A 21,522-nucleotide genomic window follows, 5' to 3' on the forward strand; every position below is an offset into this window, starting at 1 on the left:
AAGTGGTTTATATTGATGAAGTTGTCACTGGATAAGAACAGGGAGGTCAAGTTTCTGGCCAATGTCTGTCCACAATTTGTTCTGAGACTTTAAACGGTTACAAAACTTCTTTGGGTCTCAGTTTCCCCGTATGTCCAAGGAAGCGTATATTATAAGCTAACAAACAATCAGAGATCATTTATGGATAATTATACTTTCACATACATATTGAATCATTAATTGTTCATATCATTCTTCTGCTTGTCTTTCATGACTATTTTGCTTTTCCAGTTATTTTTAGTCTACTCATATATGGTAATACAGAGTATATTTCAATCAGAATATAAAATATAGATAATCACATTTCCTGGTTTTTAATTATTAGCTCAAAACCACTGCCTATTTTACATTATACTTTATTTTATTCTCACAATAAGTAAATATTTTAATAACTTTAAAGTAGGCATGCCATGTATAATGATTAGATTTACCAACATTAGTTATTTATTATTTATTTGATTTAAATAGACATGCTCTGTTTAGTACATAAGAACGAAGTACTATTTTGTGTAATTTTGATATTTATTCACAAGGGACTGCTACTTAAAGTCTAGGAATAAGAAGATAATTTTGAAGTTTAATGTGAATCACACAAATAAATGTTTGATGAATCATCTTTTAGTATTTTTTATTTGTTCTGTGAGAACTAACAACAGAGTGAAAGTGAACAATCCTTTAAGATGTTTGGAACACAAACAGTTAACTGTTGTATTAGGAATCAGTATCTAACATCCAGTCTGTTAAAGACTGAGTAAAAAACAGAATGTAGAACTAGCTCTGTAGGAGACAGAAAACATTGTAGGGATAAAGAATGACAAAGTTTACAAAAAAAAATGTAAAGAAAAAGCTTGAAATATAATGAAGAAATTCTGGGATCGATTCCATTTAAATAGAACTCAGACAATGTCACTCAGTTAACAAGCATTAGAGATTATCCTAGTCATCTTCAATCTGGTCTTTATAGACCTGGAAGCATAATTAGGGTGTTTAGAAAAATTCACAAATGTCAGACTTGCCAAGACCTGAAGTAGGAAAATGTCATAATTTGTCTCTATTGCCTTGGATTCTCTATCTAAGGATAAGCCTACAATTTCAAGAAGTATTCTTAAGTGAATAAAATACTTTCAAATATAGTTCACTTGCATTTCCTGCAGAATAAAATGAAACTCTACAGTTAACAATTAATTTCACTTTGAAAGGATTCCACATACTCAAAAATGCTAGAAATTATTGCTCTAAGTGAACAAAGTAATATGTACTTTATAGTGAGTAGTATTTCTTTAAAATTTATGATTTATAAATGTTAGTTTGGAAGCAGATAAATACCTATTTATAGCTTGAGAAAGAAGGCAAAGTTTATGTATGTTAAAAACTGAGTAACTTCATTATTTCTGTTTTCAAAAAACCTTGCTTAATTTTGGCTACACATTTTCTCCTTGCAATGGTACAAGTTTTTCTAGTTTTTGTTGACATAGAAACAAAATATCCTCTCCGGCACATAAGTGAGTGAAAAATAGACACAAACTAGAGAACATAGGTGACATTGGGTGAAGAGGTGGTTATTTTTGGAATATGGTTACCCAAGAAAACAAGATGCAGAACAAAAGAATTAATTCCTCTTTTTCCATAAGAGCTCATGAATGACCTGTAAAGAAATAGAGCATGTAAACAGTAATACAAATTAACCTGAGCTAAATGTGAAACGAACAGTTTACAAAATATAGAAGAAATCCTAGTGCATTTGAATGAACATGAAAAGTTAGTGTCACAGGGAGATAGGATGTAAATACTGTGAATTTATGGTTTTCTATATTGATTTCTAGGTTTTGTTTTTAATCAGGAGTGAAAAAAAGTAATACAACAAAGGTTTTTAAAAAAGCAAACAATTCACTGAACTATTGAAAGTTCCTTCACCCCAGTCACTCAGAGAAATGACACTGTAGGTTTATACTTTTGTCTAAGCTGTTTTGAGACTAGAATAGTCTGACCAGGTTGTCCCTAGCTAGCATATGCCTCATGTCATCCAGATTTCAGCCAAATTATTTTCAAAACTCTTCTTGTCTTTCTTTGAAGAAAAAATTTCCTTTGGACTAGTAGAAATCTTTATATTATTGTAATATTATCTAACTGAAACTATTGATACAGGAGATCTTTTGTTTGCTGATGGGAAATGAACCATCTGTTGGAGAATTGTATAATGGGCCCCTTCTAATATTTTCAAGAATCTCTCTGGGTACACCCTAACAAGTTGCACTGAAATCATTTCCAAAGACTATTATTATTCATTCATTCATTTATTTATTTTAGGTAGCAGAACTTGATATTGATATTCAAAAAGAAAATAGCAATGGTAGGATGATTAAGTCACAGATTTATAGCAGTGATGTATCCAGCGAATTGGGGAGTTAGCACTCTATAAGAAGAGTCTAATCAGAGAGAGTCAGTTGACCTAAGAAAGGAGTAGGAGGAACTATTTCCTGCCTCTAAATCAATCTTGTTTCCTGTCTCTAAATCTGTCTTGTTTGTATAGCATTCTAAGCACAGACAGAGAGGGTAGCTTCTCAGACTGCCTAGATCCATGGTCAACTGTGGAACAATAGACAATATCACCTCTCTGTTTTTCTCTTTGTATATAAAATGGAGATAATAATAGTACCTACTGCATGGATTTGTTGTGTAGAATCACAAAGAATAAATAATATAATTGATGCAGAGCATTTCTAACTGTATTATGCACCCAAAAAGCACTCAGTTACATTTTAACTCAGATTATTATTTTTTCCTACTGAATGACATTCATCATTTTATCTGTGACTTATTCTGTGATTCAATCATATTTACAAAGGCACTGTAATATTTTATGCAAATCATTCTGAAATTTATATTAAATTACACATTTTATCTCCATTATTTACTCAGAATAAAATGAAACTGGATTTTATTTTATGCTGGCATTAGAATAGAGTTACAATTCCCCATCAACTTTACTTTGCCTCCAACACTTTTAACTTTGAAGGATGAGTCCTTTTCCTTTTTTTAGTTTCTAAATAGGTTCAATTCCACTTTTAAAAGAAAGAACACACAAACAATAAACAAACAAAAATGAAGGTAAACATAATATTTGTTAAATACATCTATTTTGTCAAAATGCAAGGTTTGGTACATCTCTAATCTTCAAAAGATAACTACGCATCCTGCTTCCAATTCTAACGATACATGACAAAGTAATATACTCAATCCCAAGTGGGAATTCCAGTTCCTCACTGGGGTTACAGTTTTTATTTTTTAATTTACAGAACAATGTGTCTTGATATATGACTTCTCCTTGTGCTCTCAGAAGAGAGGTCAGATCTCTTAGTATGGATATATGATTATTGAAACTGATTCTGATTCTTCCCTGTTAAGAAAGGTTTAAGAAAGAGGCCATTGGTTGGGCACAGTGACACATGCCTGCAATCCCAGAGGCTCAGGAGGCTGAGGCAGGAGGTTCATGAATTCAAAACCAGACTTAGCAATTTAGAGAGAACTTAGTCAACTTAGAGAGGCCCTATCTCAAAAATAAAATATAAAAAAAGGGCTAGGGGTGTGGTTCAGTTGTTAAGTGACCCTGAGTTTAATCCCTGGTACCAAAAAAATAAAAAAAATAAAATAAAACAAAATAAAAAAGAGAAATACAGTGTTGCATTTACTGAATATTTATCTTCTATTTCAAAGTTTACCTCTCTTCTCTCCATTGTTAAATCACCTGATTTTTTTACAATCACTATCCTCTTCAACTTACTCCCTCATTTTATAATGCTTGGTAATTGGAATATCTCTCCCCATTTGGCTTCCAAGACACTAACATTGATATCTCTATCTTTTCTATGACACATTTTTATGACTGTTTTAATGTTTTCTGTTTTTATCTCTCAAAAACTTTCTTCCAAACTTCTTTCTGGTGATATTAACCAATTATATGACTCCGGTGATTATCTGTCTGAATGCCTTTGTCCCAATTCTGACTCTGGGCTCATTCTCCTTCCAAAACTTCAGACTTCACTTTAATTCCTGTTTGTATCATTCAATGTGAATGTCTTTGATAGCTCTGTAGGTTCATTACTCCTCCATGCTCCCAAAGAGAAAATTCTTCTCATTACTCTCATTCTCAGTGACATACATTTTTCCCTTAGTACTATATCTATTCCACATTCAAGAGTCACACTGGATGTTAGTTAGCAAAATATCTTGCTAAGATTTATACTTCCAAGATTAATTTCATGTGTCAACTTGACTGGACTGAGGGATTCCCACAAAACTGGTAAACATATTTCTGGGTATGCTTAAGGGGGGTGTTTCAGAAGATATTAGCATTGGAGTCAGTAGCCTGAGTAATGATGATCCACATTCACCAAGGTTGGTGGACATCACTGAATCTATTGAGAGCCTAAATAGTAAGAGAAGTATTTTTCTTAAGCTGTGCCACCTATCTTTTCCTTCTCTTGGACTTTGGAGCTCCTGGTTCTTGGGTGCTAAGACTTTTAACAGATTTTATTCCTACCCTCACTCCTTGGGTAAGCCACAATAATGAACCAGAAGTACAGCATTGGCTTATCTAGTTCTCCGACCATTGGACTGTTACTGAATTAGACCATGACTTTCCTGATTCTTCAGCTTTCAGAGGCTCATGGGATTTATCAGGCTCCATAAACACATATGGCAATTACCATAATAAATCTCCTCTTTATCTATCTATCTATCTATCTATTGATTGATCTATCTATGGACTATTGGTACTTTCTCTCTGGATGATCCTAATACATATGCATATCATATGTGGAGTTTAATTTCATTTATTTATACTTCTTGTGTTCATAGATAAATAGAAATTAGATGAACATATGGTCTAAAGTGTTCCAGTAAACATAATACCAAAAATTGAATTGGTATTATACTGTTACAATATAACTGAATAAACAACAATAGCTAATCTTAAATAAAGTGTAACTAAAATCTCTAATCACCTATAATTAAAATAAATATTGTTAAGGAATATATATCGACAAAATTAAATGTTGTATTGTTTATTTAAAAAGAGAAAATGTCCCAAGAATTTCATAGGGTTCTTTAAATCTCACCTATAATTTATGTCCTTTCATAGCAAAAATTTTAGTTTCAATAAAAATGGCTGATTCAGAAATATTCCATTGAGAATATTAAATGGAAACAAATAATTTGGTTTATTATTTTATATAAGATCAATATTGTGTGGTTTTAGATAATTTATATTTCCTCTCTGCATGTTATTCTATAAGAGATAACCTGCAGGAAAAACATGTGGCACAATGCCTGCCACATAGCAAGAACCAATAATAATTAGCAGCCTCTTCATCAGTAGTAATACTGTTGATATTATTATACAAATTACCAGTGTTTAAGTTATTTAGCCTTAACTGAATGTAGGTCTTTACTAGGAAGCTTCATATGGAATCTCATTGCTTATTTTCTCCTTTTTGTACATAACATGCCTAAAAGAATAAGGAGCCAATCCATGTATATCATCTTAAAGTAATACCCTTTTAAATACATAAAAACAATAGAATCTTTTCTATTATTTGAACAAGTAACTACGTGAATATCATAATGGTTATAATTTATCTCTGTCAAATAAGTATTAAGTTTTTATGCTTTAGTTATAGTGTGTCTTTAGATAAATGGCCTTTTAACTATATGTCACTTTTAGTTTGATAGTCCTAGTCAGCTAATTCTCTGATGTGGGCAGACAATGTGATGCTGCCAATTTTCAGCAATAATAGGCAATGTCTTAGAGCACTGACTTTGGAATAACCTACATTATGTTTCTAGTCCTCTTACCCACTCTAGCTTACATCTGAAAGATACCACAGTATAAACGTCTGCAGTAATAAAAAAAAGTCATTTATCTAAGGAATAAATCTTAGTATTTATTAAGTTCTCAGAATACAGTAATCACAATAAACATAACAGCATTTAGATTTATAAAATTTCCAAAATATTATGCTATTTTGAACACAGTGATAATTATCAATCCACTAGTAAAATGTTGGGGTGGCTCCTACTTAAGCAATGTATAAATCAATTTTGGTACTCATTTTTTCAAAAACAATGTTTTCATTTGAATATTATAAAAGTGTATTATGCTGATACATTCCAATAACTTTCTGTAATATTAGTGAATACCTCTTTTAAAAGCTAGAAGTATTTGATAAACTATAGGCTGATTATAAAATGCTTCTCATTGGTATGATTTAATCAATATTGAATGGCTTAAAAGTAGGCAGAATGACATTTCTGCTTAATTTCGACTTTTTTCAATATGTACTCAGTTCTTAAAAATGTGTGGTTGACTGCTGTTGGAAACAATTCCATTTGAAGTTCCTGCAAGGTAATGACCACTTATTATTAATATGAAGTAGATGTATGCTACTGGTCATTATTAATCTGCTCTTATTTTAAGCAAGGTTTCATATTCAGTCACTTATCCGTGTTGACCATACGTCTTATGCTGTTTACCTTGGTATTTGTTGAGTCAGTCTGGTACTCTAAGGTTTTGTCCCTAGTTATTATGTTTGACAATGAACTGTTTCATGTATGTAGAATCACTCTTTGGTTCCATTAGTCTGATAAACACACTGAATATATGCAATGGCAGTATATAAATGACATTTAAACTTCAGAACACGTTTACAAATGTTTACATTTAACATCTTTCTGAAACTACTATCTAAATGTGACATACTTTTTATAACATCTTTAACAGTCTGAACGACAGCCACATTCTCCCATATTGTTCCTTTATACAGACAAGAAATAATAAACAGAGACAAATCACCATTCACTTAGTTACAAAATTGCAATCCGAAAACCTGTCTCCTGTCCTCTTGTCCCCAAGACTACACTCCTTGTAAAATCTGACTGGACTTCAGACTTAGATTTCAGTGATAAAAGTTCTGAATGTTTTTAAAAATTGCTAGTCTTTTTGATAAGGATATTTGACATTCTACTTTTCTACTTAATCTAGTGTTTCTCTGGACTAAAACTGAGTGCCCATTTATAAATAATTTCAGTAAGTTGTCTATAGCTGTCGAGTTGTCTTAAGTATCACGAAGATAACAGAAAACTATTCAACAAAGCCTGACAAAGAAAAGGAAGAATTGTGGACTTTTTCTGTTTCCCTCCCAGGCACTCCTTAATATATTCTGACATGTCTCAAATTATAGGTCACCATCTATTTGTACTTCTGGAAAGTTCATTTTCAGCCAGCATTGTGGAAACAACACTGAAGCATTTTTGTCTTTTCTGTGAATATAAGTAAGCTAACTCGAACCTTCTGACATTAGCCCAGAGAGTCATGAGATTGAATAATTTAGTATTGTTCTCACCATATGGTCCAAAGGAACCAGTAACTGTGAATCATAAAGCCAGCAGCAGAATTAGAGAGACATTTCATTTTTTCATAGTTTTGTTGTGAGGATTCAAGGAGAGAGAACAGAGATTATAACCTAGTAAGCAGACAACACATACTTTAATGATCCTGACAGTAATAATTATGTTATTTTAAGTTCTAATAATTCTTATTGTGATTTTATTTTTAATAATAACAATAATAAATGTTAATTGAATATTTAGAAAAAAGTAATAAACAGAAGGACCTATTCTTTATGTAGACATTTTATATATAGATTATTCCCATTTGGGCTCACACTAGTTAGCAGTTTTATATATGGTTCTTTTTGTCTTAAATGTGAATTTTTTTTCTATATTGTCAAATATGTTATAATTTTGAATGTTTATTATTTGTTATATAATCATCATCTTTTAGACATACCATATTTTATATATTTTTAATAGAATTTGAGCATTTATTCCCAATTTTATAATATCACAAATCACACTATTGAACATACTTACTTCTCCATTCTGTGCTTTTTTATTGTTATTACACAATCCTTAGATACTTCTAAAAGTGACATTATTTATACAAAGAATTTTTAAACTTTATAAAACTCTTTTGAACTTTATAAAACTCATAAAACTCTTTGAAATTTTCAAAATTGCTTGCTGTAGGTTAGTATTGTTAACATTTTCCTCTGGTACTAATTTAATAATGTTGACTTCTTTTGTGGCTTGTGAATTTTCCCTCTTGTTCCTTCTTCTCAAATTCCTCTTATTATGCTTTATTTTTTACTTGACCTATAAGGGTTACATATTACAATGTCCTTCACTTGTTAATTTATATGTTATTATTTTCTTTTTTATTTTAACATTGCTGGTTATTCTCTTGAATTTTAAAGAAATGAGTAGAGCAAAATATTGAGCTTTTAATACTTCCTAAATATAATTAATATTTATGTAAAGGAAGCAAGAACACCAAGTTTAATTTAAATGAAAAAATTGCTCTCATTTAAATAAAATGTGAAAGAGAATATAGTTTAAAAATGTTTACTATGTACCAAGATACCATTAGGTGATTGTGACTACATCCTAAGTGCGTAGGTGACTTGAGAGCCTTTGCTTCATATGTTTAATCATCAGTTCCGTGATGTTATTGGGTGTCCAAGAGTTACTACCATAACTAGTCTTTGAGTAAATCTACCATCTGATTTGGGGCAGTTGCATGGACAGAAAAATCTTAATGACTGAGAAGGAAAGTTCTCTCCATTTACCTACTTCCTATTATTAAGGCTCCTTCCATCATTGACACCAGATTTTATTCCCACAACAGGGGCTATTTTCATCCTCCTGTTTCATTTCTAAGAATAAACCTTCACTGACAAAGCCCACAGATGTAGAGACAGAGAGCTACAAGGAAGGATTCTGCTTTCTTCCTGTTAGATTCATCACTTAAACTATTGCCTACTCTACACAATTGTACTGTCACCTTTTAACATAGTCAGTCCTACTTTTGTGTCAGACTTCCCAAAGTAAGATCTGCCATTCTCCTCTACAAAATTCCAAACTTTGGGGATTGGAGGTGTTTGGGTTTGTTGTCCCAATTTACAAACACTCTTGTTCCATTTGCCTAAATTAACCCTGATTCATCTTATTAAAACCAATAAAAGTCTAAATAACAGGCCTGTAAGAGGAAGAAAATACCAAACAGGTCGAACATACCTTAGAGGATAAATATTTCATGAAAGTAAAATTAATTGCAAATATAGATGTTAATTACCTAAAAGTGTTAATGATATCTGTGATACATAAAACATTCATAAATTATTCAATATCTTCAATAATAGAATGATTAAATAATACTATGGTTTACTCTGACTTCCATTGTTTTTCTCATGGCAAGTTTTATTTTAAATACAGTCTCCTATTAACGGGTTATAAAAGTGAACAACATGGACCCTTATGGATATAATCAATGTCAAAATATTTCATTTTTAGTACTGTTCTACATGAATATAACTCATATATTCTATTTTTACTGTTCACCCTCATTCCTACATGCAAAATTTTAATTATGCCTCTCAGATGTGTGCTTTTAATTAACTGATGACATATTCTTTGTTCAATTATTATTGTTCTATACAACTGTCACAAACTTATAAATTTTAATTAATGCTGCCCAAACTCTACTTATATAGTGTCCACACAGGAATTTGCCAAAAGGCTTAACGGTAAGTAAACCAACAATGAATAAATCCATGAATCGCCCATTGGGATTTTTTAACAAATTAACATTTGTGTAGCGATAATGAGGTTCTTTGGTCTGTAATACCAAACAGTGTTTCTATAAAACCACATTTTTTAAAAGTGAAAAGTGCTTTGGTAATGACTTAATTGGATATCACATTATTATTAATTATTGAATTTTATAAGGCAATATAATACATGGCCATATCTCATGTTTAATTCTTATGAGAACTCACTTACACTGGTCATCTGCAATGCAATTTTCCTGAACATATCATCTATGGAAATCAAAATCTAAATATTTTGATATATAGTTAAAGTTGGTATGTTACAGATTTTAAGAATACAGCAAGGTCTGGACAAATGATTTGAGCATAACATTAAACTTGTGCTGTGCCTACATATAATTCAGGATCCATTAATAAGTGAGCAAATCCAAAGCTTTCTGGAGATTTGCTCTTGTGAATTCTTCACATATTGAATGGTTGGCCATAGTATGGAATGTCAAATGGTTCAGTTGGACTAAATATTGCTAAAGATAATTATAAGTAAATCATTTTGCTAGCACCCAATGATTTTCATAATCTTAATGAGAAAATTTTGTTACCAATTAAATAATTAAATATCCCAAACAACTTATTTGGCAAGAAATGTTTCTCCCCTAAAGGGAATGGTATCCATATTACTGAAATACAAACTCACACACATTTGTTGAACTGGTATTCTCATTTGCATATTTGATTAAAAAAACCAGTACTATAATTTCTTCTACAGCAATAGAATGTATTCTATGTATGAACAAGCTTCCCTTAAGCAGAATAAAGATAGGAACTAAAATTCCTTGTGCATTTTATATTTCAATCTATGAATATATTTTCAGAATGCTATTAAGTATTTAGAATACCTTACTTATCAATTAATCATAAATCAAGAATATTTATAGACATAACTACCAAACTTCTACTATTAGAATGAAAATCAAAAACAGCTTGGTTTCTCTGAACTCCATTGGAAATTCTTCGTGTGACTCTTTTAGATGGTATCATGTTAAATACTTCAAAGAATATCATAAACGATACAGATAGTGAGAACTCTCAGTAAGATATAAATTAACCATGTAGGGGATGTGAAGATCATATAGATTGATTTTCCATTTGACTAATTTTGCATTTATGGGAGTAAAATTAAATGTGCATAGATTGCACTTTTATAGTTGCATAATGTCGCTTGCACTGAATATTGGAATTTACAAATTAGATTTTTATAATGTATTGGGGTTATTTTAACTCATAGGAACATATTTTGAATTTAATACAGGTCAGTAGGTAAACATTCAATGTTCAGTTATGGCCATAGAGAATATTTTTTGCCAACATGGTTATTTATGAATTAACAAATATATCAAGTAATTAACAAATATTAATTCACCAACATGTAGTAACCTGATATTTTAAAAGTACATTATATACTATGCTTTGCAATACCAGAATAGTTACAAATTAAGATGGGAATAAAGATGATCTTAGATGTTTTAGTACAGTTTATTTTCATTTAAATGAAACTCATTTACAATAACAATTGAATTTTATGTTTAGGGAAACTGCAAAAAAATTATGGACTTTGAGGTTAAACATGTGAGCCTTGGAAAACCGACACTTTTAATCATTCTGAATCATTGTCAAACTATCTATAAGCACTATCATGCAATATACACTCAACACAGTAATTTTAATTATCATTAAATTTTGTGACCTGAACTTAGACATATTGAAATTAGAAAAATGCCACTGTTGAATTATAAATTTTAATTTTTGTTAATGTATTCTTTTTTAATTATCTTTTTATTTTTACAGACTGCATTTTGTTTCACTGCACACAAATGGGGTACATCTTTTCATTTCTGTGGTTGTGCATGATGTAGATTCATACCATTCATGTAATCATACATGTACATAGGGTAATGATGTCTATCTCATTCCATCATTTTTCATACCCCCCCTCCTCCCTCTCATTTTCCTCTACATAATCTAAAGTGAGAGAAGAAAAGAATGTATTCTTCATCAAGTATTGGGGATTATATTTTCGGTATTAAGTAAGAAGGAAAAATGTGAATGATTTGAATATACAATGGTACTCAAATGCTTACCTAGAACTGATGGTGTGCAAGTTCCCCCATTTTGACAGTAGTTGCTACAGTGGTTGACTTCACACCTTTCACCCGAATAACTAGGCCAACAATGACACCGCAAATCACCCTTTTCATTTAAAATACATTTCCCTCCATTTTCACAGGTCAATTTGCAGGAATCATCTAGTTGGAATAAATGTGTAGATTAGTGTGTATTTCAGGTCTTGATCTAATAAAGACAGTTCAAATAAACTTATTTAAATCCTAGATTCTTATTTTTTCACAAAATAACAAATGTAAGTATAAATGTTGGGGAAAATTAAATATTAGCTAAAAACAGAGAAATAGATTCTATTTGTTGGATGATGAATAAAAACTTTAAATTAAGTTGTTTTTTGTTGTAAGCTTCAAATATTATTAACCAGTTCTTAAATGTTGTCTTACATTAAATAATCTAACTAAATCTAAACTAACAAATAATGAATCTAACTAATCTAAACATTCTAAAAGTAACATATTTTACAACCAAGAAGTTTTCTTTTTGATATAAGAAAACATTATCTAGTTTATAGTAGTAATTGATAATAAATCAAATTGAAATATCTAAGATATATTTTAGCATCTTTATCCACATACATACATACACACTTTTACATTCTATGGTATATATGTTTGTGTGTCTATATGAATTTTATATTATAGATAAAGGCTTAAATGAAAAGATACTCTTTGATGTCAGTACTCATTAACCATACAAAATATGCCCAACTAGAAGTCCATTCAGATTTGGTGCAAGATAATGATAGAGCAAAGTCAAAAACAATATTTAGAAAATATGTAACATTTTTTCTAAATCTTTGGTGCAAACTATTTACTTAATGACATTTTGCCTGAAAATAAGAAATGGCCATTCTGGGATGTACAAAAGCATCTTTAACAATACGTTAGGATAGTTTATGATAAAGATTTGTTTACAATCATTTTCTAATTGACTTTGCTATGTATGTTGACCTGGCCTTGCTTCATTAGAAATACTGTATTACTTTGAACAGGATACAATATTTAATGGAAAAACACTGAAAATATGTTAATAAGCATTCTATTTTAGAATATGTCCTCTGCTAAAGCTGTGTCTTTCACAAGATGTAATTACATGAAATCAATAAAGTCTTTATCATTCAAGATATATTGGCCCTTGCATGGCGAGGTTTGACTATACCGCTGTAGTGATCACAAGAACATCTGGATCAACTTTGATGACTTCTTTGTCATTTGTGTAACCTTCAGATTGATATTCCCAAAGTTTGCATTCATAAGAAGGACTTACTCATGAAGCAATGTATATAATATAAAGAAAATGAGAAGAGTGTAATAAAACCTATCTTTATGTCCTCATTCTGCACCTTTATTAGGCATACAAGTTAACCAACCTGAGTCTCGTTTACACACTGTACAAGGACCCTAGTGACAAAAATACAGCTTAACTCAGATTTGCTGTGAATATTACAGTTGGAAAAATATTAAAATTCTAAAAGTTTGTAAATACCAAGTGCCTAAGTATATACCACAAACATAAAAAAAGAAAAGACAATTTGACTTCCAGCTCACATCTAGTAGAAAGATGAAGAGTTTAAAGTTGAGTCCACAAGATGTATTGCTTAACTTCAATAGGCAGTTAAGGCACTTATTTGGCAAAATAAGCGTGTGACATTGGTCTGCATTGTTTCATGAATGCTCACAAGGTGAGCTCAAGGGAAGTTAACACCTATGCATGTCAGGATGTGAGCACCAGAGCAACTGAATGAAAGTTGCTGTGACTGGACCTGGATTGATGAGTGTGAGGAAAGAAATTACAAGAGGGAAGGAGAGTCTTTGAAGAGATAATCAGGGGTAAGAGAAGGTTATTGGATGCTTTATTTTTTTCCCATAAATGTAGAACATTTGAAGAATCTGAGAAGGCTGAGAGTGCATGTAGTGGCGGGTGATAAACTGAAAGCAGGGAGATGATGGGGACTTCAGTTAAGTCATCTGGTTAGGTCACATGATGCCCAAAAAAACAGAATAAATGAGGTGAGTACATGTGGAAATAGTCTAACAGTAATCGTGAAGTGAAAATCACACCCGTGATTTCTGAAGAAAATAAGGGAAAATTAGGATGATTCTTCAGTTTCTGATCAGAAAAACAAAGTGGGAACACAAGGAAAATAGGAAATGGACAGGTGAGTTAGTTTTGAACATAAAAAACATAGTAGATGCCTATGCAAATGCATGCAGAAATCTCCAGAAAATAATTGAATATAGGATAAGATTACTTTAAAATGTCTAAAGTGGCAATATGCTTGCTTAACTGAAAATTTAGTAAAAATATTTTCTAATCCATTCAACAAACTATGTTCTAATGGGAGCTCTGAATGTGAATGGTGAAGATAAATATTTAAGGCATTATTATCATATTTAGGATTATCACGGGGAGACTCATTTTCTCCTATAGATATTATATGTATGCCACATAGATATTAAAAATCACTATATTTTGAGGCATGTGTATTGTTATACCATGCTTCATTAGAAAACAGAAATTTTAAAATATAATTCTGCCCAATAAAATGGAAGTTAGATTATACTCTTTCAAAATCATAGTAATAATTCTTTAATGAAAAAGAAGACTCCTTTTTTCAGTAATAAATCACCCCCAGAAGCCAAGCTCCAGCAATTATAATCACCTATAGGAAAGGGCAGGTGAACAGTTCCCCACAAATAAGTAATATTTGAATTTCAAATTTTGTACTTGAAGATTAAAAATATTCAGTGCACTTACCATTTAACAATAGCAACTATATAAAGTATTTGTAATGAGCTGTAAAACTTTGGCTATATAAAATACCGTTGTCAGGAAAAGTGAAATTTATCTATATTAATCAAAGAGTCTAAAATCCATCTGGTGTGGTGACATGCAAATAGAGGCCAAGTATTCCTACCACTCAGAGGCTGAGGTGGGCAGATCAATTGAGACCAAGATTTCTAGACCAGCCTAAACAACATGGTGAGACAACTCCTTCAACTTGCAAAATTAAAAATATAATAACTCTTCTGAAATTCACATATTTATATTCCTGATTAAAGTACTTCAAACCCTTATGAAGGCATAAATGCATGCGGACCAATTTCAATATTGTTTAACATTCATTAAATTTAAGATTTTCTTTTTTAAGATTTTTAAAATTTTCTTTTCAATTATAAAAATGAGTTTTGAAGAAGTTTCTAGATTTAGACCTTTCATGTAGAGGTAAAGTAAAAATTTGCAAAAATATTTTAGATCTTGCATACGTGTGCATTGAAACATACAAACTTCCTTCTTTCAAGTGTAAAATAATAGAATTTGGTGATTTAGTGCAGCAAAAATCCTTGCTTCATTTTCCTTCCCACTTTATGGTGAGAGTGTAAATTGTGTACATTTGGAAGACATTGTGGTGTTTTATGTATGTTATATGTAGTAATTCCAATAATTCTGGAAGTGGGTACTGTGTATGCTATGGAGGCACTGGACTATATTGTTTGATGGTTAAGATAGTGTATCACCCAGGCTCCCCTGGGAGCACCATCATTTATTATGTAATCTTCAACAATCAAAATAGTTTTATTCTTATGGTTTTGATCCAGAATGTCCAAAGACTAATGTTGAAAGCATGGTCCCCAATGCAGGAAGACTTAGAGGTGGGGCTTTTGGGAAATGATTGGATCATGAGAGCTCTGACCTTGTGAGTGGATACTTGATACTTGAATGAACAACAGGGATGTAGGACCTAGACAGAGGATATAGGTCACTGGAACAGGTCCAGGAATGTTTATCTTCTCCTCAGCCCCTTTCTATCTCTCTACTTTGTGGCTTCTATGAACTGAACAGATGTCCTCTGCCACACTCTTCTGTCATGGTGTTCTGTCACACATCAAGACCAAATTAATGGAGCCAGTCAAACTTGAACTGAATCTTCAGAAACCAGAAACTAAAATAGGTTTTTTTTTCCTCTAAGTTATCCATGTCAGGTGTTTTGGTCACAGTGACAAAAAGCTGATTAACAAATCTCTCAATGCTTAATTTTCTTATGTGGTAAAATAGGGGAAATCATAGAAAGTACCATTGGGGTTTTGTGAAGGCAAAGGGAAATTTTATATATATATATATATATATATATACATTGTGTGTATAAATATATATGTAAATATATGTATATGTGTTTTGTGATAAAATTTAGTAAGTATGGATTTTATTTTCTCTTAAAAACATTTTTCCCATTAGTACTACTGTCTTCAGTATGAGAGAGCTTATTATCAGTCTACCTGGATATTTAAGAAACAATGTTTCCTTTTCTTTTACCTCACACAATTTTTTGTTAATTTAGTAGTTGAGATTGAGCACAAGGGAACTCCACCAATGAGCTATAGGTCTGGCTCTTCTAATGTTTTATTTTGAGACAAGGTCTTGCTAAGTTGTTGAGGTTGGCCTCAAATTTGGGATTCTCCTGCCTCAGACTCCCAGTTGCTGAAATACCCTGCCTATTTTGTTCTTTCTTTAATGTTTCAAATTTTTATTGATTTTTTTTAAACTAACCAGAAGAAAGAGGGAAAAACTCAAATTATTAAAATCCAAGATGAAAAAGAAAATATTACCACAAGTACTACTGAAATCCAGAGGCTCATCAGAAACTATATTGAAAATTTATATTCCAATAAGCTAGAAAATCTTGACAATATGAACAAATTCCTAGAGACATCAGACCTACCCAAATTGAGCCAGGAGGATATAGAAAACTTAAACAAATCAATTTCAAGTAATGAAATTGAAGCAGCCATCAAAAGCCTTGCAGCAAAGAAAAGCCCAGGTCAGGCTGGATTCACAGTCAAGTTCTACCAAGACTTTTAAAGAAGAACTAATACCAATCCCCATCAAATTATTCCATGAAATAGAAAAGAGGGAACTCTGTCAGACTCAATTTTTTATTGTTCATTCCAAACTTTGGCTTCTAAAATACAAATTGCATGAAGGAATAATCTCAGTTTCATTTCAAAATCGGTCCTTAGTCTCTAAACCAAGGTTGTACCTTGATCATAAGCCCTCCAAACATTTATGAATCCTACAAGTAGTAGTGTTTGTTGTCAATCTGATTTTATACAAGAGAAACTGAGGCTATTTCTAACCTAATCCCTGGTTTCAAAATTACTGTTTGCCCACAGGAAGAGTTTAAAATAAATTTACTGAACAAATAATCAGATTTGGGGTTTGGGTTTAAACCACAACAGAAGGGCATCTTCAAAAAATTATCTCCTATAATATAAGAGCTATATAAATATGTCTTTTGATTCTGTAACTTGATAGTTCCTGATCTAGTCAGTGCATGTCAAGTCTTCAATGTTTCTATGTGAGCAAATGCAGAATGAATTGATAGGAAATCTTCAGCAGAAAGAACAGTTTAGACAGGGCTTCAAGAATCATTGATATCCTGGCAGCTAAATTGATAAAAGAGCAGGTAATTCTACTCAGTAATAATTGTGAAAATTCACCACAAGGATTAACTCATTATTTGCTGAACAATGGAGAATACGTACCCAACAGACTGTCATCATTGCAGGTTCCATTAATCAAATATTTTCCTTCTGGGCAAACACAGGTGGCCCCAGAAGGATTCAGCAAACATAGGAATTCACATCCTAAATCCAAGCAAGGATTAGGTACTGACAAAAACAAAACAAAACAAAAGCAAAGGATTACATAAGTATAGTCACAATAGGTTTCAAATGCATAAAATTCAATAAGCTGAAATGATGAATTTACAATGGTAAGAAGAAATTACATCAGTTTTTACTGCAAGTATTTCATTTCAGTGTTACCTTTTTTTTCCATAGGTGAAGAGAAATTACTATGCAACACCCATCATTAACAGTATAGTTGCCCCAATTATTCTTTCCAAAAGGAAGAAGAATATACTCAAATCTCTACTTTGTTACTCTTCCTTGTGCCTAATCATTTTTTGGCATTATAGTTCATCTTAGAACATGAAGTGTGGTTTAGGCTGTGTTAGTAAAGCCACCTGAAGTCTAAAATGTATTTGAAACATATTTTTAAGATAATTGCTTCAATGATTTATTTACCTACTCCCTTCCAGAAGGGAAAGCAATAATAATAATAAATCATAAACAATAAATCAAATAAAATTACAACTCTTGGAAAGAGTTCTTGGCTATTTTTAAGGTTGAAATGTTAATGCTACAGTGATTATTTAGTTATCAGTAACAAGGGTCAAAGTGGGTAATGAATGATGAATTTCCTTAGATCTCATGGTTCATCTAGTGAAGCATAAGGTTTTCTTCAGAATTTTAGAAATAAAGAATAATAGATAACTTATATGGCAAAGTTAATTTTAATTCCAAAAAACGCAGCCAAATGCTAAACATTTTCATACCTATTATACCAGAAATGGAAACTTAGGCATTATTTGTGTATTGACTTTTCTAATTTAAAGTCTGGTGATACTATATTATACTATATATAGTACTATATATACATATGTATCTATATCTATATCTATCTATCTATGGTTGAGGGATTGAATTCAATGGTCCTCTACCACTGATCTACCTCCCCAGACCTTTTTTATTTTGAGATATTGCTGAGGTTGGCCTCAAACTTGTGATCCTCCTGTCTCAGCCTCCTAAGTCTCTGGGATTACAGGCATGAGCCGACATGCCTGGCAAAAGTGTATTCTTTTAATAGATAAAAGGAAAACATTCACAAATGTAAGCAACTTTTTAAAAATGTTGTACTTACAGTCTAGTTGTTTATAGCGATGAGATATCAAAACACCTTTTGTTTTATCAACATCTAAAGCTAGGTACTCTACTGAACCGTGTCCAAATTTTTGTACTCGAAATACACCATTTTTCGGTCCTGCTCCATATATATAATCCTCAAAGATATCAATCCTATGTGGATGTAACAATCCTGAAATTTTAAAAAGGTAGGATTATAAAAGTTGTAATGCATTTACTCAAATTTTAAAAATAGTTTATCCAGGATCACATAGAAAATCTTATTGTCTCAAGAAAAATTTTCAGAATTAGTATATTTTAGTATTAGCTCAGAAGTTGAGGAATTAAATTATTGGTAGTAGGAATATAAGAGATACTACACATGTCACTCAGAGTTTAGAAACACATTTCAATCATTAATTTCAGCATATTCAACATCACCAACCATTTGCTGGAGGTCATTGTATGTGGAGAAACTGTTTTCTGCTATACAGTTAACAAATGAAAAACCTAGGTACAGGCTAACCTCATCTGTAGCACAAAAACAGGCAGTTCATTAAACTCTAAATTAGTATTCTGGATCCAATTAGTAATTAAATAGATTGGTGGAATGACTGGTTTATCAAGTAATCATGAATTAAAAATCATTGACACTTATTGTGTGTTTCAGAGAAGGATAAAGAAAACAAACTAGCATCACATGACATAGTTGCCTAAAAATAAGAGTGACCATCAGTTTTCACATTTGGTGGCTACTATTTTAATACATTTTGTCAAAAGAACTATCAATCTAACTTTCGGTACTGAAATTTGTAACAAGTAAAATGGAAACATTTATATGTTATGATCTAGAGATTATAAAAGAAAAACTTTTATGTTTATTTTTCTTCAGTTTCCTTGAGATAGTAAAATGTATGTTTAAGGTGAAACAAGCTAACATCATATTAATATAATAAAGAAATGTAGACTTTTTCATCTGGATAATTGATACAAAAATCATACATTTTAGGGAAATGCACAGTGAAAATTTGATACAATTATTCTTTTCAACTTCCCCATTCAAAAAAAAAAAATGAAGTAAATCTCTATTCAAGAAATACAATATGCCAATATAAAAACTTGAAGTTTGTGTTATGAATAACTTGAGGTAAATATGAGAAGGGGTTGGGGGAGGGAAGGAAAGAAAGTCAAAAGGAAAAAAATTAGACTCAGCAGAAGGACCAGAAACAGTCAGGTCAGGAAAGTTTGAGGCACAGAAGGGACCTAGAAAACGAGAGAGTAAAAAAAATGAGCTAGAAAGAAGCAAAAATAAGAATGGGCATACCACCCAAGGGCCACAGTTAAATTCTGTGGTCACCAGCAGTACAGGAAATTGCCATTTTTCTATATGCTGCTTTTCACTTGGATGATGCTATCCTTCAGTATCAGTAATCATTAATATAAAGTTCTGTTACATATAATAATTTGTTTCCTGCATGCTATTACTAAAATTTGAAAGAAAAAGTAGGGTCTATGTGTGCTACTCTTGATTATTTGATGTACCCTGCTCAAAATGAAACACTACAGAATCAACAGAATGAAATTCCTTTCCAAATCTGGCAGCATGGCCCATGTTTTCCCAAGTCAGGAATGTCCTCTGCCCTGGTCTCTTTGATATTCAAGTATGAACAAAAAGTTTAATCAATAGAAAATCTGCAAGGGAAAAGGAGACAGAATTTAAGGAAATTCATAATGCAAAACTTCCATAACTATATTTATGTTATGATTTAATACTCTCAATAACAAAAAACAAACAAACAAAAGCTTCTCACAAACCTTGTTTACTGCTGACGGAGACTACTGAATCAGAGCCATCATATAGAACGCTACCAATTACAGAGAGCTCAAAGTCAGCCCAGTATATGCGTTCACTAAAATGATCCACAGCCAGACCTGCAAACACAGACAGACAAATAATGGAAAGGAATTTGGGATTATTTAAAAGTATGATTTTGCTCCTTAATGTGTTTGTCTTCAAGCATCACAGTAATTACCCATTGTATATCACAGTACCATAGAATTCAAAAAAATTGAAATAATTTAAATCTTGTCTCAAATCAACCCTTATTTTAGATTACATAGCCTTCATTTAATAAGCTATAAGTAAAAATCTTACTTCACACAAGAAGAGAAATCTTAATTATCACTCCTTTTCATACTTTCTACTTTCTTCAATAGTTTTTCATGTTATTTCAATTTTATACTTATAGTATATATAGAATGAATTCATTACTTAATCTCTTATCCAACATTTTTTAAAACTAATTGGGTATAATTTCTACATTTTAAATACCTTCATGAAGATGGAGTTCTCAGAATATAAAAAGTGTATGTACTTAATCACAAGTTGGCCTATGGTGTTGTAAGGCACCTGTATGTATTCTGAAGTTTAAAATGTAAAGACTGAAGTTTATAATGGAAATGAATAAATAGTAAAGTCCTTCATTAAGGTCCCAGTAGTGTTTGAATTCCTAACTGTCATTACTAATTTGCTCTGACACTGCTTTTCTTCAATTTCATCATAGGTATCTGTCACTGAAGAAAAATAGAAAAAAATAATATGAGGTCAAACAATAATATTTTTCTACTTATCTAATTTTTACTTTTTGACTTTGTAAATCTGGTTGAAATCTATCCCAGCAAAAATATCATCCACACAAAGAGTATTTTAGAGAGTGAAGTTTCTTCAATGTAGAAGAGTGAGATCTATGACACATAAATTCTATAATAAATCCTCACTGCTGTAGATTTTTTTGTGTGTGATGTAACTAATCATTACATGTTACATAGAACATACTTTGAATTTACAATGCAATTAAAATACATTTAGCAAATGAATGTTACAGAATTTTCAC

The 21,522-nt window shown here is 31.4% G+C and overlaps 1 protein-coding gene across 1 annotated transcript in view; it reads right to left on the reverse strand.

Annotated features, from left to right (window-relative positions):
- Lrp1b (LDL receptor related protein 1B) overlaps positions 1 to 21,522 on the reverse strand; it is a 1,852,169-nt gene that overhangs the window by 60,202 nt on the left and 1,770,445 nt on the right. Inside the window, 4 exon segments of the mRNA XM_047543195.1 lie at positions 11,843 to 12,007; positions 17,429 to 17,554; positions 18,648 to 18,821; positions 20,444 to 20,560. Of these exon segments, the coding sequence (XP_047399151.1) occupies positions 11,843 to 12,007; positions 17,429 to 17,554; positions 18,648 to 18,821; positions 20,444 to 20,560 (582 nt within the window).

Source organism: Sciurus carolinensis, chromosome 3 (genome assembly GCF_902686445.1).
Source record: "Sciurus carolinensis chromosome 3, mSciCar1.2, whole genome shotgun sequence".
NCBI classification, from domain to species: Eukaryota; Metazoa; Chordata; class Mammalia; order Rodentia; family Sciuridae; genus Sciurus; species Sciurus carolinensis.